Source organism: Euprymna scolopes, chromosome 10 (genome assembly GCF_053919585.1).
Source record: "Euprymna scolopes isolate OS-2025 chromosome 10, ASM5391958v1, whole genome shotgun sequence".
Taxonomy (NCBI): domain Eukaryota; kingdom Metazoa; phylum Mollusca; class Cephalopoda; order Sepiida; family Sepiolidae; genus Euprymna; species Euprymna scolopes.
This window is the reverse complement of record NC_136491.1, coordinates 26790810-26810846: the sequence shown is the minus strand read 5'-3', so window position 1 is coordinate 26810846 and position 20037 is coordinate 26790810. Positions and strand designations below refer to the sequence as shown.

The window sequence follows — 20037 nt, the reverse complement described above, 5'->3', positions numbered from 1 at the left end:
TATTCGTTTTCAGTATACCCGAAAACCTTAACAGATAGTCATTTTAAAGAAAAATGTTAAGGTGGAAACAAGACAAAAATCTACAAAATGCATCACAATGAAATTCTTTATCGAACTGCCTAATTATTATTATTTAGATATCTTCAATTAAAAAAAAAAAACGGGTTTATTTTACAGATTCGAAAAAATGGTCTTGACAGCAAGTTAAAAATAAATTCAAGTTTCACAATATATTTTATTTAATTGTTAGGTAAAAGTACAGAATAGTTAACAAAACACCCTTCCTTCCCTATGTTAAGAATGGATTTCTAAATAATGTTATTTCAGCATGGTAGCATAAGTGCATAAGTACTTTTTTTTATATATTTTTTTTACCACTAAAAAAACAAGCACATGTACTTAGTACATTTTGTTGTTTTTTTTTAACGCTTTTAGTACATGTGTACTAAAAGCATTAAAAGCAACAAAATAGTATTATTTGGAAATCAAATTTGAAAAGTTGATAATTTTTTTAAATTGACAAACCCAGAATAAAAAATGAAACTTTTTTCTACTTTCGTTTTGAAAGCAGAAAAAATAGCTTTCTAATTTTAAGAGAATACAAACTTGTTAATACACTAACCATTGCTGTCATCGTTTCCCTTTAAGCGATTTGAATTTCTATAAAAGATAGCATTTTAAAGAAATTTCCACACAATTAATAATTATCAAATATTTACATATTATATATGAAAAAAATTCTGAAACTATTATTGATATGAAAATGGATGTTATATACTGATTTATCTTACTAATTTTGAACTATTCTTCGTCAACTTTACTCGATTGTAACTTTGCTTCCTGTGGTCGTAAAAATCAAAATCAAACATGAATAGAAATGGACTTCTTCTTTTTTTATATAGCCTGTAAAATTTCAGCCATATACAATCAAATTTAACCCCGCGCATATGTATCCAAACGTAACATATGAAATGTAAACATTGAAAAAACTGTTTCTCTTTTTGCTGTCATAATTTTTGTACCGTTTTTTTTAGTTTTAACTTGAAGCATAAAAAGAATGAATGCATAAAAGAAAAATAAATTAACATCATTGGAATGCTTATTCTATTCTCTTTTCATCAGTGTAATTCTTTTAAAAATTGACTAACAAATAAAAAAGATATGACTTGTTGAAGCACATTAGTAATATTGCCGATGTCCATGAAAATACAACATATACTTTTAATGCTAAGAAGAGTCACTTATTTTGCCTTTGATATCATTTATTTGTTATACGTTTGATTTTTGACGACTTTTCATATCTCTGTGGATTGTAAAACAAACCCGTTCACATTTATAAAGTAAGTGAGAACCTGAAAAGCAAGCTAACTCTGATCTCCATTTCCGGTTACTTCAACGTTTCGTTCAGCACCATGTTAGCTGAAAGTAAGTATTAATTCAGTGTTTCTTTGATATGATTTAATTTGTCATAATTTTGTGTTTTAATCGATTTTTTTTTTTTAATTACTAAAACATGGTTTGAAGAAAAAATTGGTTTAAATGGAATTAACCTGGTAAATTTAAAAATATAATGATCAGTTGTTTTTTTTTTTGTTTTTTTTTTCCTGTAAACATATTCTGCATTTTAATTTTAAAAAAGCTTTGTTTTCTTTAATTTACTATGTTAAGCTTAACTTAAAACGATCGTCTGTTGTATCTTTAGAGAAGACACTCATAAACCAACTAGCATGCTGCCTGGTGTTTTCCGGTCATAAAATATGCTTAAGTATATTTTAATTTGCGTAGGTTTTGTACGAGGGGCCTTAAGTTTCAGACTTTTTTGTACAGGCATTTAAAGTTGTTGTAGACCCTTGAAAATTCAGTGTGTTAGTGCTATACATACTGTGAGATGACTAACCAATTTTTATGATTTCAGGTTCAAATGAACAGCTACAGCAGGAATTGGAATACTCCCTACTAAAGCCTGATTGCCATAGATGGTCAATTTCAAAAATACAATTTGGATGTGAGGATGCTTTAGAAGAACGATCCGCAATAAAATTTCTTTAGTTGTAAGCCATGTTTAGTTTCAGAACGGTTTCCGATGGTTAGTTGTTCTATACAAGTCCTGGAGGTGACTGGTTCTCAGTGAACAGTTCTTGAGTTGGAATCCACAGAGCAAAAGATTCTTCCTGTGTTGACACAAAGAAAACATATGCGAAATTGCTACAGAAAAGGTTTAATTTTTATGGAGCAATTCTGGTTTCTGATTGGTTGGTAGCAGAATGTGAATTATTTGATTCGTCAGTTCCTAAAAGCATTATTAATAAATAGAATCTCATAACAGTGAGGGACCATACCCTCATTAGTCAAAAATATTGCAACAAAATTGTTTTAAACTTAGAAAAAATGCCATAGAAACGTATGGAATGCTTCAGACTGCTTTTGAATTATCTTGCATGAATTGAGCATGTTCAAGGAAGGCAGGGATGATGAGAGGTGTGGGAAGAGTACAGAAGTCAGAACACCAGAGTTGATTGGCCAAATAAAGAATTTCATGTATAAGGACTGTCATGTGTCTAGAGACAATAAGTGTGCAAATTAATATCAGTATGGGTACTGTACACACAATTATTCGCAAGGAACTAAAGATTCAGATGATTTACATGAAAGCACTAGTCCACAACTTCATCCTTGTCACAAACTATTTGATCAAGATAGTTCCTCACCTTCTTTATAGTCCAGACCTTGCTCCCTGTGACTTTTGGTTGTTCCCTAAATAAAAAAAAAAATGTTTTGGTAGGTGAGTATGAGGATCGAACCCGAACCCTTGAGGCAAAGTTGGAAATTAAAGTGTGAAAAAAAAAAACGTGATGTTAACCATTGGGCCACCGCGACATACTAATGAAAAGACGGTTGAATTTATTTAATTACTTAGAATTTGCAGGTGCACGTTTTAATGTCTTAATGAGGTCAACTTTGACTGCGGGGTTTTTATTTTTATTTTCCCAAGATGTTGGGGGGGGGCAGCTCCCCTTGTCCAATTTCAATAGCAATTGTCTGATATAAGGAAAATATTTCCACATTGATCAAAGCTGATTGCTTTCGGACATTTCCGGCGATGGCGACCGGAAAAATACCACCAGAATTAGTGTTGCTTTTATTATAGGAAAAAGCCTAATCCACATGTGGCGAGCGAAAACTATTGAATATTTATCTTCCTGAAGTGGAACAAATTAAATAGACAGGCGAGATCCGTTGTTAACTTTGAGATATTATGATTTATATGTGATATAAAAAGTTTTAAGAAGTTGTGAGCCGACCAAGCGCTTCTCTGAAAAAAAGCCTTTCTTGGACATACACAAAAAGCGAACATACATACACACATTTTCGCTTTTATATATATAGATTTCACTATATTCTGATATGCAATTAAAAAAATAAATAAATTTTAGTTTAAAATGAAAAAAAACTTTTATTACTGAAGAAATATTTTAATGGACCAAAAATCACATAAAAGAACAGGAGAACATTTTAAATGATTCTTAGATATTTTAATTTGCGATTACAATTTTAAAAGAATTTTATAATTAAAACAATTATTTGTGTAGTTGTTAGCAAGTTAATTACAAACAGAAAAACGAATCTCAATTGGTAAAACTAACTTTTATGTTGAACTAACCTAGGTGCCCGGCGTTGTCCGGGTGTTTGGAGGTGTGTAAAAAAACAAACAAAAAAAAAAAAAACAAACGTGGTAGCAGGCAGGCATGCTTGAATCCATACTGCGAAGGAGGAAAAGAATGTGGAAAAAAAAAAAATGTGATGCCTTTGCTGTTGTGCCCATCGCCAAACCGGAAGTGACAAATGTTTAAATTAAGGCTAGTCAATCGAAAAGAGAGGATAACTTTAAAAAATATTAGCGAAAAAAGCGATCCGTTCTTGTAGAAAAGTGCCCAGTTGAGGGTGAAAGAATTAATGTTTTTAGCCAATTTATTTTATATTTGTCGTCCGAAGGGTTGAGATTACAAAACCATACCGATCTTATGAAAATCCGTCGCTTCTGTCAAAAGTTTAAGGCACACATACATACATACAAAAAGACAGGTGAGATTTATATTATAGACTAGTGGGAGTACCTGGCGTTGCCCAGGTGTTTGTAGGTGTGTGTGTGTTGAAGGGGGGGGTAGATCAAGACAAAACCCTGTTTAAATATTAAAAAACAAACAAAAAAAACAGCAAAAAAAGCTTTGGGAGGGAGGTAGGCTCGAACCCGAAGCCTTGAGGTTAATACTCTGATGACATGGCATGATGCCATGAAAGCAGGGACTTTAGAAGAGTCAAAAATAAGCGTTTAAAAATCCAGGTGGTTTTCTAGGTCAAATATTACGCCACAGCAGTAGCAGAGAAAACAAATTCACATCACAAATTTTGTAAGATAAAAGTGTCTGAAATAAAAGATATTTATGACGCCGTTTCATAAATTTAAGATATTATCATCTCGGTAGCATATGAAAAATTATAAGAATGAGCGACCAACCTGAGACCCCCCCCCCCCCTGACCAAAAAAGCCTTTGCCGGACATACACAAAAAATGCACGCACGCACACACACACACACACACACATTTTGTTTTTTTATAAAAATAAAAATGTGATAATTAAGCAGAGGCTCTGTTATCTTTAATAATATTTGTTATATATTAGTGGCCTGGCAAGGCCACAGGGGAGACAACAGAAGCAGCAAAACTAAAGCTGGCCTGCTAGGACACACACACATACATACACACACCTATATATATATATATATATATATATAAATGTAGGCAAATTTGGGCATATTTTATTGGTTTGAAAATCTAGGTTCTTTTTTACTAATTATCATAAAATTTTACCCATAGAATAGTATCATATAATGAAAATTTTGCCTGCAAATTTTCATTATATGATTTGCAGTTGTTGATTTTTAGACTCCATTTCAATGATTCATCTGATGAAATTACAAGCTGAAATTATGTTTCTACAGCTATTATTATAAATCAATGACATTCCCTTTTGAAAAGGGAAAATAGTAATCCTATCTGGTCACATTCTATCACCAGTTAAAACCTACTGGTTTGGTTTTAGAATAGTCCCGCTGTTTCCTAATTTCTTTTTACTCACATTTACCCCTAACAAGGGATATCCCTATTTGGACATAAGGAATATCGGGATCATGCCTAGAAAAGATGTTGGTTTACGTTATGTCTAAACTTCTGCATATCAGTACAGTCTGGGAAGTAGATGGCAGGAAGGGAATTTGAAAGTCTAGCTGTTCAAGAGAAGAAATTATTAGAGTAGAAAATTTTTTGGCATTTAGAGATTTCAACAGTAAAGGGGCGTGATTTTATTGCTAAGCGTGTTTGTCGGGGATATATATGTCAAGGAGGCACCAGTGCAATGAATATTCAGACCATTACTAATGACGTTTTTGTGATGGTAAGTCTTGGAAAACAACTAACACTACGAGGACAAAAGAGTGGATGCAGACCAAAACTCATTAATGGAAACTCTCCATCTGCATTTGTGAAGCACGCATTGATTGAAGTTCAAATGATGATTTTTACACTTTTGTTGAAATGATGCAAGAGTGGGATGGGGGAAATAAATCTTAGAAAAGAAAGCATGAAATATGCCCTTCATCAATTGTAACATTAACCCTCTATCCACAGTAGCAATACAAAGAAGAAATCGCTACAATATATTTTTAGTTTTGGAAACAAAAAATGGCAGCTATTTTGAAGGAAAAAACCCCCCAACAAAAATCGTTATCCATTTTGTTCTGTTATGTGGTCATTTTATGTCAAATTTTTATCGTAAAGTGAACCCCCACTCTAAAGTTTAAAATATCTTAAAAAAAAAAAAATGTATTTTAATATTTTCATTGAAAGCAAGGGGGCAAAGGGTAAAATTTTACTTTTTTTTTTTTTTTTTTTTTTAAGTGTAGTCTAAAAAAAAATGAAATGTTTAATTTTCAAATGTTTGGAATTTGTGCAATTTGATGAGTTTAAATGCAAAGAACAATTGATACAAGTTATGAGTTGATCTAGAGGAGAGGGTGTAATAGGTATTTTAGAACAATAAAATTGTTGATTGAAAGTTAGATATAACAAGGTTCGATAGATCACTGATAAGTATTTTTTTTTTTTTTTTTTTTTTTTTAAAGATTTAAAAATTTTTATTGCTTTTAATACAATAAATGATCAGCAGCATATTTTTGAAAACAAAAACAAAAAAAAAACGTTTTTCCATTGCTTCCAACATAATAGATGTACTGAGACTAAAGCGGCTTTCAGGACTGACTGCCAGCAACCACTGTAAAAGAGTAATAAAAAACACAAGAGAGTTGTATGCTCAGTCCGTCAAGTCCAAAGTATCTGAGCAACGGCTTGGTTCCCACCAGTTATGGCAAATAGCAAACAGGATCCTGAACAGAAATGTGTGCTCTATCCCAGCTATCATCAATGGACCTCAGGTAATCTCGTCAGAATCAGACAAAGCTAAACTCTTTGCGAAGAACTTTGCAGCTAATTCTACCTTATGCGACCACTAATCCCCAGTATGCGACATACAAATATCTATGATGTTGCCAAGCTAATCAAAAATCTAGATTCAAGTGAAGCAACTGGCCCTGATGGCACTCCTACTATAGTGCTGTAAAAGCTCCAACCAGAACTAGCTCCCATACTTACAAAGCTGTTTAAGTGTTGTCTTAAGGAGAATTGCTTCCCAACACCTTGGAAAGTCTCATCAGTATGCCCTATATTTAAGAATTCAGTTGATCGGTCATCTCCCTCTCAGTACAGACCAATAAGTTTCCTGTGCATCATGAGTAAGTTCTGTGAATCTGTTAAATAGGATTATCATAGGATTAGCGAATCTCTAGATGGAGGCTTCCTAGGGCAATTGCTTTTGACATATCAAAGGCCTTTGATAGAGTATGGCATAAAGGTCTACTTCACAAGATCTCTAGTTACAGTATAGCTGGAAATGTTTTCTCAATTATTAAATCATTTTTCTCTGATAAGTTCATAAGAGTAGTAGTTGATGGGCAGAAATCAGAAGCTCACAGTATTAATGCTGGAGTCCCTCAGGGGTCCATTATGGGTCCAACTCTCTTTCTGATTTACATCTTCCAAATCACGCCCTAAGATCATTCGTAGACATTTATGCTGACGACACTACCATCTTTGGCAGCACATCAACAGCTGTAAACAATCAAGTTCTCTCGTAGTCTCTCTCCTCTGATTTTGAGCACGTAGTAGAATGGGGAAAGAGGTGGGTGGTTGCTTTTAATACATCTAAAACCAAACTTCTATCTTTACATCATCAACGCTCTGATCCTCATCTGGTATCAGTTGAAATGAATGGCTCTCGTCTAGGAGAGTATACATGTTTTGACAAGCTTGACTTTTACTCCTGATCTGAAATGGAACATGTACATCAAATCCGTTGCCAAGGTTGCTGGAAAAATGTTGGGATCTTTCTATCGATCCAGTAGATATCTCACTGCTGATGCAATTCTCTGCCTATATAAGAGCTAGGTACATCCCAGGATGGAGTACTGTTGCCACATCTGAGCAGGAGCTGCTAGAAAGGACTTATCCTGCTTTGACAGCATTCAAAATAGACTTCGTAGCCTAGTGAGGGATGCCCTGTTCTCTTCCCTGCAACCTCTTTTCCCCCAGAAGAGACATTGCGAGCCTATCTCTGCTATATCGTTATTTTCGTGGCAAATGCTCGTCTGAGCTCCAATCTATGGTCCCCCCCCCTCGCCAAACATTCATGAAAAACACTCATCTAGCTAAAAACATCAATAATTTCTGCCACTCTTTATCTGTGCCTAAACCTAAATGTAGATTCCATGAACAAAGCTTCTTTCTTAGAACTGCACACCTGTGGAACTCTCTTCTGTTTGCCTGCTTTCCAGTTGACTACAATTTGGTCATCTTCAAATCCCACAAACAAATTCTTGATAAGACTTTCCCCTTAAGTAATCCAATTTACCAAATTTCCACTACTAATGATTACTATGATATTGTCCCATTTACTACTACTGTACACTCTTTAACCATTATCCTCGAGTGGCCTCTGGACCTTGATAAGTGGGGACTGCTATGTAAAGAAAAAAAAAATTTGATTCAAGAAAGGTTTCTGTAGTTTACAGATCGTGCTGAAATAGACAACCACAAAGTTGAAGCTGTTATGCTTTTGTATTTTAACAGGGTTAAAAGTTTTTTTGTTTTTTTTTTGCACTAGGAGTTCGTCTTTGCTGGGGCTCTATGTACTGTTCATAACTTAATGTGCATGTATTCAAGTTTGCCTTCTGTTCAGGTAACCTACATCTAAAATTTAAAGTGTTTAGGCCTAAACAAACTATTTGCCAAGAACTTTGCAGCTAATTCTACCCGATGCGACGAAGACCATCAACTCTCCGTATTTCCTCTTCTAACAGACAACATGCTATGCAACATACAAATATCTGTGCGTGAGGTCGCCAAGCTAATCAAGAACCTTGATTCAAGTAAAGCAACTGGCCTTGACAGCATTCCATTTATAGTGTTGAAAAAGCTTCAACCAGAACTTTCCCCCATACTTACAAAACTGTTTAAGCGTTACCTTAAAGAGAAGTGCTTCCCAACACCTTGGAAAACCTCATCAGTATGCCCTGTATTTAAGAATTCAGGTGATAAGTCATCTCCCTCTCAGTACAGACCAATAAGTCTCCTGTGTGTCATGAGTAAGTTGCTGGAATCCATATTAAATAGAGAAGTAGTCAACCACCTCAGCAGAAATAACCTTCTTAGTGACACGCAATATGGTTTCCGTTCTGCTAGATCTACAGCAGATGTGCTAACAGTTATATCTCATAGGATTAGTGAATCTCTCGACAAAGGCTTCCTTTCTAGGGCAATTGCTCTTGACATATCAAAGGCCTTCAATAAGGTATGGCATAAAGGCTATTTCACAAGATTTCCAGCTACAGTATAACTGGAAATGTTTTCTCAATTATTAAATCATTTCTCTCTGATAGGCTCATAAGAGTAGTAGTTGATGGGCAGAAATCGGAAGCCCACAGTATTAATGCTGGACTCCCTCAAGCGTCTATCCTGGGCCCAACTCTTCCTGATCTACATCAATGATCTCCCAAAACACATACTTAAATCATTCGTTGACATTTATGCTGATGACACTACCATCTATGGCAGCACATCAAAGGCGTAAATCACAAAGTTCTCTCTGATTCTCTCTCCTCTGATCTTGAGCGCGTGGTACAATGGAGGAAGAGGTGATTGGTTACTTTTAATGCATCTAAAACCAAGCTTCTATCTTTACATCATCAACGCTCTGATCTCTATCTGGCATCAATTGAAATGAATGGCTCTCTTATATAAAAGCCAAGTATGTCCAAGGATGGAGTACTGCTACCACATCTGGCAGGAGCTGCTAAAAACAGCTTATCCTGCCTTGACAGAGCACAAAATAGACTTTGTAGCTTAGTGGGGGATGCCCTTTTCTCTTTCCTGCAGCCTCTCTCCCACAGAAGAGACGTTGCGAGCCTGTCTTTATTTTATCGTTATTTCCATGGCAAGTGCTCGTCTGAGCTCCAGTCTCTAGTCTCCCCTCGCCAATCTTTCACGAAAAACACCCATCTAGCTGAAACCACTGTCAATAATTTTGCCCACTCTTTATCTGTGCCGAAATCAAAGCATAGATTCCATGAACAAAGCTTCTTTCTTAGAAGTGCACGTCTGTGGAACTCTCTTCCGTTTGCCTGTTTCCCATCTGACTACAACTTGGATGTATTCAAGTCCAACATAAACAAGTCCCTGATAAACCGCCCATTTAAGTAATCCAATTCATCAAGTCTCCATTACTAATGATCACTACAATATTATCCCACTGATTACTGTGCACACAATAGCCCTTATCCTCGAGTGGCCTCCAGGCCTTAATAAAAAATACACAAATTGTTGTATAGTGTCATGACTACAGTTTTTTAATGTTGACTTAAAGGCCAAAAGATGAGTACAAATTAGAGATTATATTGAGACTGCACTTTTTACACTTCAAATTGTAGTCATTTTTGTATTAGAGATTTCCAAGTCAAGCAGAAATCTGTTTATGTTGGCCTGGAACGAGCTTACGTTAAACCGGTCTTCGTCAAGACAGTATTTCAAGTGAATACCCACTTTTCTATCCCAGGGGAATATAACGTTGCCGTTACATACAAACAAGAGGAAAGAAATAAATAAAAATCCTGGTTTGCAATTTTTTTTTTTTTTTTTCTTTTTTAACAAAATCCTTTTTTACCATTCTTCTCTTGTTTCAACAGTTCTTAAAAAGTCTCATTTCTCCAACCGCATGCCGGCCAGAGCTGACTTATTCTCGTCTTTGACTTTCTACATCCATTTTCTTTGATGTTTACTTTCTTTCTCCGAACGTGTGATGCATTTTTTCTCCTTTTTTTTTTCTTCTTTTTTTTTTCTTCTTGTGCACACTTCCTAATCTCTTTGCAAGCCAGTCATCCTTTACTACTGTTGATACTTTCCCACGCTCTCATATGCACTATGTTACAAGAAGGTGAAAGAGGTAACTTCTATTATAAACTTCACGTGTCTGTTTTAATGTATGTATGTATGTATGTATGTATGTATGTCTAAAACTTTCGACAGAGGTAACGGATTTTCATGAGATTGGTATCACTTTGAATCTCGACCCTTTGGGTGACAAATATAAAAAAATTGGCTACAAACATTAATTCCTTCACCCTCAACTGGGCACTTTTCTATAGGGAGGGGTCGCTTTTTTTTGGGGGGGGAGACATCCCCTCTTTGATTGACTAGCCTTAATTTAAACATTCGTCACTTCTGGTTTGGCGGTTGGTGCAACAACAAAGACGTCACTTTTTTTTTTTTTTTTTTACACATTATTTTCCTTCTTCGCAGTACAGGTTCGAGCCTAGCTTCCTATTACCACTTTTTTTTTATCAACACACACCTCCAAACACCTGGGCAACGCCGGGTAGCCCTCACTAGTCTATAATATAAAAGACAGTTTTCTGTGTGTTTATATGTTCAGCTAAAAATTGTATATAAAAAAAAAACAAAAAACAAACTATAAAACAAAGACTCATAAAGTTGGTATATTCTTGACCAGTGTTGCCCCACATGAATAATATCTAAAATGTATAAAAATTTATTTTGTGAGGGTCAACTGAATCAGGTTTCATCGGGGGAGGTCGTTATTTTGAAAGCAAATGCTGACTCACTCCTAGAGGAATGGACTGGGCAGAGGAGAATAAGAGGTAGGGGTAAAACAAGAACTATAGAGAGGTAGAGAGAGAGAAATTTTAATAGAAATATCTTACAATTTTGCCCCAGACAACACGAGGTAGCCCTGATAATATATGATGGAAGAAAGTTAAAATGGGTTGGTGTTAGAATGCAATTTTGCTTAACCCTAACATTAACCCTAAGTTGGAGTTTTTCATGATCTGCGTTTTGTCTTGACTGATAAGAACACATTGCTTTCGGATCATCTTAACTAATGATGTCAAAGGCTTTGTTGATGAGTCCAACAGAATTGAAAGGGTTTTCCTTTTTGTACTGTTCATTTTCGCTAGTTGTCACATGGCAAACCTTGATGTTCCTATTTACTTGTCTCCCCATGAGAGCAGAGTTAGACACAGGTTTTTAATGTGGGGAAAATCTAGCTTCCCCCCAAAACGGGCACTCTGGATAGGAACAAAAATAAAAATTGTCTTAGTCAGGAAGAATTTCTCCTCCACTGACCAAGGACAGAAAAGGTAAAGTGTAGGATCAGAAAAGATACTACACTGTGATCTTGGCCTAATATTATCTACAATATGAATGGTAGTTGTCTGTGTGCATGTATATTTGTATGGCTGGCTAAAAAACAAAAAAAAACAAACGACCACAAAATTGATATTTTTTTGATCAGCGTTGCTCCAGATAAATAATATCTCAAATTTAGAAAAAAACATTTTTTGATCCCAAACTGGTGAGGATTTCATCAGGTTGGGGTAGGAGGGAGGCAGTTTTCCAGTCATCTGATGTAATAACTAAAGGGGAGTAATCCTAAATTTTTAATCGACAAGTTAATTCCCTTATTCTGACTTGTTGAGGATTAACAAATTCCCTTCAGATCATCTTACAACTAATGTTTATAGGCTTTGTTGATGGGGTTGATAAAAGGTGAAAGGGTCTTTCTCTTTGTACTGTTCATTTTGAAGAGTTATCACATGACACACCTTAAAGCTATGTATGTTTAAATGTATGTATGTTTCTATGTCTGCCTAAAAATTTCAACAGAAGTGAAGGATTTTTACGAGATCAGTATCATTTTGAAGCTCAACTCTTCGGATGACAAATATCTAAAAATTGGCTATAAACATTAATTTCTTCACTCTCAACTGGGCAGTTTTCTACAAGGAGGGTCGTTTTTTTTTTTTTGCATCACCATTTTTGCAAGTCATTATTAATTTCAATGTTCCAAACTTCTGGTTGCGTCATGGAGTAGGGGTAAGACGTCAGGTTTTCTTTCACTTTCTTTTCCGCCTTCGCATCATGGGTTCAAGCCTGCCTGCCTACTACCACTTTTTTTTTTTTTTTTGCTCAGCATACACCTCCAACACAGGTTGTCAGGTTAGTTTTCTAATTAATTTGAATTTTTTTTTTTTTTTTTTTGCATAAAATTTTGATCAAGAACAAATTGCAAGAACCCTTAGATAAATTTGAAAAGAAAATCAAGACAAATATTTAAATAATGATTTTGCATTTTTTTTTTCTTGATAATCGGATAGATTAGTTTCCATTTGATAATAATCCGCTGAAAACATTGTAAAAAGATGAAAAAAAAATTATAGAGGGGGTACTGCCTGTATGCGTGAACCAAAAAAAAAAAAAATTTCACATTTTCGATTGTTCAAGGAAAAACACTGTTTAATTCACTGTTAAAAACTAATGCATGCAAGAGATATATTTAGAAGGCTTATTTTTCTTTAAAACAAAAGGTCAAGCATTGAAATTTGCCGTATAAGTATATTTTTGTGCGAGGAATCAGAATATATACTGAAAATCTCCAGAAATTTTTTGGTTTCAAAATAATTTGCAGTAAATGCACATAAAAATGCTGCAATTCCTTAAAAATATCATATATCCATTAAAAGAAAAGCTGAATTGTAATGCATTTTATGTACAAGAAATTGAAATCTAAATCTATCTTATTGTATATTAATACCATCCAATACCCCCCCCCCCATCTGACCAGCTTTCCAAAATGTATGATTTTACCTTTGTAGGCAATTACGTGTGAACACTTTGAAAAACTTTAATTAAAGATAAACAAATATTATTTCAGAATTTAATGTGAAATGATTTCCCATTTTGAGCCACTCTGGCGTTTTTGGGCAGTTAACCATTTTTTTTTTTCTATGGTAGGTAAATCATGTGCACTTTTTTTTTTTTCTAAAGACTATTATGTGTGGTTTTAAGATCTTTCTGCAATTATGAGAGGGCAGTTAACCATTTTTTTATACGTTTATTTTTCGACCGTATAAATATTTTAAAAATTGGCCAGAAATATGTACGAAATTGCAAGTTGGACAAAGTTCTTTTTTTTTTTTTTTTTAAACACAACAAAAAAACGAGTGGTCAAAAGTATTTCAGGCACCTCCAAACTATTAAGTGATGTTTCTTCTGGTTAGTTTTCAAATTTCATGACTAAATTTTAATACAAACGCGGTACAAGCATTTACACATCAGGGGGAGCGGTCATTACAAAACCTTACCGAAAATGCTGTTTTATGATAACGTTTTCATCACTTTAATTGCTTAAAACTCTTAAAATATATAATGTACGTTATTATTTATTAATTCATTTGAAAGTATATTCATTTCTGAACAAAACAGTGGTATTTTGAGGACTTAAAATGCTTTGGTTTTTAAAATATGACGATTTTAGCAGAACCTCCTTGAAATCTGTGATTATCCAAAGCGTTTTATCGTCTGTGTGTATTGCTATTTATTAGATGGCAAAACAGATTAGCATATGAAATTTTTGATTATTATTATCCTATTATGTATTAATGCGGTGGAGGGGCGACTTAGATAATTGAGAGCCTTAGATAAGCAAAAATTATTCTGAAATATGCTTATGAGTCTGTATGGACACAAAAGAACAATTAAAAATGATTGTTGTCAAATAAATCTAACTCTTTTTAAAACTATTGTTCTTTTGTTTTTTTTACTCAAATAGTTTAATTTTGGATATTAATCCGCATGAAAAACAAGTCCAGTAATTCATTTTTCACGCAAGAAATTTACCCCCCCCCAAAAAAAAATGATGCAAAACAAAAACAAATGTACATAAAAATTAATACAATTTTTTTTTTTCTATGAATTTCAGTTATCAACAGAGTTTAAAATCATGGTTTCGACAAAAGGTAAGTTAATGTTTATCATCAAATTTTCTCTTGAGTTTACTTTTTATTAACAGAGGTTGGAGGAGGGGGGTGCTGATTTAAAAAAAATTTTTCACTGTAGTGTCTGTTTAAGCAAAAACCTTCTAAAACTCTACACGGACTCTTACAGAAATTGTCACTATCCGACTCCAACTAACCACTTGATTATAAGTTAATTCATATATCGTTTCTGAATTTTTGAGATGAGGTTTGTCTATTAATATTATTTGGATTAATCAGACTACTGTTCTCATCTTGTTCTCATGAACGGAACACTTTAGTTACTATACGGAGGTAGCATGCTCTTGTTCCGTCAGCCATGACTAGATAGACGTTCTAAGTAATTTACAATTGCATTTTTCAGTTGCCCAAACTGAGAAATGAACCTTCAGGAGAATATCACTTTTACAATTGATTTTTCCCAGCACTCTAACCACTGCGCCACGGGTTGTCAAGAAGACGGTAGGCAAAGCTATATCACAAGGTCTTTCATTCGACAAAAAAATTTGCTAACAGAATAGCAGAAACCCTATGAAGCAAGCAAACAATAGAAAATGTATTTTTGCAAGAAAGAGCTTACCTTGTAGACTTGTATATAATCACGTTTATTGGCTATTTTCACTTGTGGAGTACTTTGTTTTCCAGATGATGTTGGGTCATCAGGAAAGACTATGAGCCGTTTCAAGGCCTTCCTCTCAACGGCTATTCTGCATATCCCTTCCTCTCCCCACTTACTGATGTGGGACCTCATTATCTGAATTTCATTCTAATCAAGTCAACTGTTCAATATAATCAAAACTGGAAATCTAACAATTTAGCGTCTCACATGTCGTTTAACGGGTACACATCTCACATTTTTGTTCTGTGAAAAAAAAAATATTATTTTCCTCACAGATAACTATACAGTGGGCATTTGCAATTCTATCACCGTTTTTATATTCGTTTTTGCTCAGGGCCACATTGCACATGGTTCGGTTTTCTCCAAGACGTTTACTGACTGCATTTCTTTTTCGGCCTCTGGCTTAGAAGTTTATTTTTTATATGAAATGTGTTTGAATCTCCTTTTATCATAAAATTATATCTTGTATTCAAATGAAGTCATCTTATAGATTGATTGTAAAATCTTTCTACGAAATCACATTATTGATTCATCGTTTTTGTCTGGTCCAAATTGAAGAGAATTTATGTAACTTTTTGAATAAAGATGGAGGGTGATTAATCATACCTGAATTATCATTTTAATTGCTGGATTAATGTGTGTAATGGATATATCCAAAAGTGGAAAGTAGAATTAAAAAAAAAGGAAGACTTTTTATGCTGGAGACTGGTCAAAAATAGGAAGAAGAACCTGACTTTGATATTTCACTTACAAGGTTAAAAAAAAAAAAAATGACTTGTTACTCTAGAATCAGTTTTTAAAAACCCGACTCTGGAAAAAAATAAAATGGCTGCCTCTTGATTTCCCACTCAGATTTATCATTGTAGCTATTTTATCAATGAATTTTTGTTCTTGTATGTAAATGATTTCATTTTTCTGTTTATATTTCTCATTTTATTAATTTGAAAAAAAAAAAAAAAATTTAAATCTTTTATTTAAGACTAGCGGGTACCCGGCGTTGCCCGGGTGTTTGGAGGTGTGTGTGTGTTGGGATGGGGTCACAACAATAAAAAAACAAAACAAAACAAAAAACACAATGTTAAACTTCTTTAAAAAATCGGAAAAACAAAAATATACTGCCCGGCGGCGCTGTGTGGTAAAAGAAAAAAAAAGTTTTGGTAGGTAGGATCAAACCTGGAACCTTGAGGCGAAGGTGGAAAAAAATCCTGACATGTAACCCACTCACCCACCATGGCAGAGTAACAGAAAAGTGATTTAAGTTAACAATTAAAACTTAAATGCGCGATTTTAATGATAATAAGGTCAAACATATCTCGCAGTCAGCTTTCGCTGCGAGGTTGTTTTTTTTTTTTTTTTTTTTTCTTTCCCCAACTTTGGCTGTTTGTTTTCCCAAGATGTTTGGGAGGGGGAAACCAGCTCCCTATAAAAAGGGGTGTGTCCCAATGAATAGCAATTGTCTGATATAAGAGGTTTTCCCCTACATTGATTTAACTTTATTGCTTTTCTGGACGTCCCTGCCATGAGTGCCGAGGAACTGCTGATACGGATTCAGTTTCGCTTTTTTATACTGAAAAGCGAAACAGATGCGGTGATTGAAAAAAAATCTAAAAAAATAGCATGTAAAACTCTGCCAAATTAAAGATAGACGCAACCTTCATTTGTAGATCGTATATATTATGATTTAGACAGTATATAAAGTTTTAAGAATGAGTGACCCAACCGACCGCTCCCCCTTAAAAAGCCTTTGCTGGACATACACGAAAAGTGCACACACAAACACACACATTTTCGCTTTTCTATATATAGAAGTAAATAAAGAAAATGTTACTTTAAACAAATAAAGTTTTTGATCTACATATTGGAGTTATTCGGATTTAGTGTTCAAATTGTTCGACCGATGGTACAGTTACATAAACCATACTGATGATTGACAGTGATCATGAAACATGTTTGTGGCTATTTACAAGGGTCTGTCCTCTTGGGTTAATACCACCAACAAAATGAAGAGAAGAAAACAAAACAAAACTAAGTTGTTTCAGTAATGAAAGCCTCAGAAAGAAAATGATTTTAATTATTTAATAAAAAAAATTAAATGACATTGTTTGATTTTCTAAACTTAAAAAAAATAAAATTTTCGCAGATGTGATCTAGTTTCTCTATTCGAAATTTGTGCCAACCATATAAATATACAGAGATTTAGACTTTATAACAATCGTCAACTATATCGGACGGATACTTTTTCTCTCTCCACGGGAGGCCAACCACCGCAAGTTAATACCACCAACAAAATGAAGAAAAAAAAAACATAAATTCTATTAATAACGAAAGTCTCAGAAAATGAAATGATTTTAATCATTTAATAAAAAATTTATATAACATTATTTGATTTTCTAAATTTTCAAATTATATATATCATCATCATCATTAACAGACTGTTTTACTGTATCACAGCTCTTCAGTGTTTCACTTCCTTGTCTACATAGAAAACTAAAATTTGCTAAAAATCGAACACATTTTTTATCTAAGAATTTATTGCTTAACTAGCAGGCCGCCCGGCATTGCTCGGTTGTAAAATACGCTTAAATTTTGATTAGATTAATTTATTATTATGCTAGCAGGGGGGGGGGGTTGTTGTCCGGGTGTTTGTAGGTGTGTGTGGTGTTAAATAAAAAAGAAACCGGGGGGGGGGGTTAGGATCGAACCCGAAGCCCTGAGGCGAAGTTTGAAAATAAAATCGGCCAGCCAGAATGAGTTAGTGAAAGATGTTTGAATTTATTTAAGTAAGAACCAAATTGACAGGTGCGCGCTCAGAAGTCGTCGAGCGTTACGACGACGACGTAAGCATTATTATAAGCGAAGTAAAAAAAGAAAACGTTAAAACTTAAGCGGGGGGGGGGGTAATCAAAACATCGGAAAAAAAACTAACGTAAGGCAAACGTAATATGAAAACAAAAACGAACACATGAAAAATGGCTTAAATAAGCCTGTTTCGATATTAAAATTTAAAAAGTCGGTGGGTACCCGGGTGTTTTTGGGTGTGATCGGGGGTGGATAAGTGAAGTAAAAAAAAACAAAAAAAAACCCCAGAAAAACGAACGTTACGTGAAAAATGGCTTAAATAATACTGGCTCAATATTTAAATTTAAAAAATCGAAAAAAAAAAAAAGACATCTCGCACCACTATTCGAACCCAAAACGTTTAGATAATGAACAAACACGCTAATCCACTGAGCTAACGCAACGTACATGAAATTTGTTCAGTTTTTCAACTATTTAAAGTAAATCAGGTCATGACGTCATCTGGCGCATGTGTGCAACCGGTCATCGTCACGAGAAGACCGTTTTTTTTGTTTTTTTTTTACGATTTACTTTTTCCTTTGATTTTAATGCCTGAGTTTTTTTGTTGTTTTTAAATTAAAGAAAAACAATGCATTTGCTTTTATATAGATCGCCAGCACAAACTTTGAAGACATGTTTGCTACAAGGCTAAAAATATAAACATGAACCAATAGCTATTATGTTATGCATGCATATTCACAATGCCGTCATGCGATATTCACTTGACAAATTCCTTTTGTTTTTTTGTTTTTACATAGGAGTCACCACTTATCAAGGTCCGGAGGTCACTCGAAGATAAAGGTTAATGAGTGTATAGTAGTCGATGAGATAATATCGTAGTAATCATAAGTAGTGGAAATTTAGTAAATTGGATTACTTAAGGGTAAGATTCATCAAGAATTTGTTTACATTGGACTTGAAGACTACAAAATTGTAGTCAGCTGGAAAGCAGGCAAATGGAAGAAGAGTTCCACAGGTGTGCAGTTCTAAGAAAAAAGCTTTGTTCATATATTTAGGCACAGATAAAGAGTGGGAGAAATTATTGATAGTTGTTTCAGTAAGATGAGCGTTTTTCATGAAAGCTTGGCGAAGAGAGCACTATAGATTGGAGCTCAGACAAGCATTTGCCATGAAAATAATGATAAAGCAGAAACAGGCTTTCAATGTCTCTTCTGTGGGAAAGAGGTTGCAGGGAAGAGAAAAGGGCATCCCCAAATTAGGCTATGAAGTTTATTTTGAATTCTGTCAAGGCAGGATAAGGTCTTTCTAGCAGCTCCTGCCCAGATGTGGCAACAGTACTCCATCCTCAGACATACCTGTCTCTTATATAGGTAGAGAATTGTATCAGCAGTGAGATACCTACTGAAGTGGTAGAACGATCCCACCATTTTCCCAGCGACCTTGGCAACAGATTTGATGTACATGTTCCATTTCAAATCTGGAGTAAAGGTCAAGCCCAAAAGCTTGTCAAAACATGGAGCCTCTCCAAAACGAGAGCCATTCATTTCAATTGATGCCAGATGGGGATCAAAGCATTGATGATGTAAAGAAAGAAGCTTGGTTTTAGATGCATTAAAAATAACCAGCCACCTCTTTTCCCATTGTACCACGAGCTCAAGATCAGAGGAGAGAGAATCAGAGAACTTTGTGATTTACAGCCTTTGATGTGTTGCCATAGATGGTAGTGTTGTCAACATAAATGTCGAATGGTCTTGGGATGTGATTTGGGAAATCATTGATGTAGATCAGGAAGAGAGTTGGGCCCAGGATGGACCCCTAAGGGACTCCAGCATTAATACCGTGAGCTTCTGCTTTCTGCCCATTAACCACTACTCTTATGAACCTATCAGAAAGAAATGATTTAATAATTGATAAGACATTTCCAGCTATACCGTAGCTGGAGATCTTGTGAAGTAGACCTTTATGCGACACCCTATCAAAGGCTTTTGATATGTCAAGAGAAATTGCCCTAGAAAGGATGCTTCTGTTGAGAGATTTGCTAACCTTTAGTACATCTGCTGTAGATCTAGCAGAATGGAAACCATATTGCATGTCACTTAGAAGATTATTTTTGCTGAGGT

At 34.6% G+C, this 20037-nt stretch overlaps 1 protein-coding gene across 1 annotated transcript in view; it reads left to right on the top strand.

Annotated features, from left to right (window-relative positions):
* Positions 1–20037, top strand: part of LOC145285882 (transcriptional adapter 1-like) — an 82604-nt gene that overhangs the window by 18496 nt on the left and 44071 nt on the right. The window contains exon 2 of the mRNA XM_080134343.1: positions 14445–14481. Within this exon, the coding sequence (XP_079990469.1) occupies positions 14445–14481 (37 nt within the window). The remainder of the gene's footprint in view (positions 1–14444; positions 14482–20037) is intronic.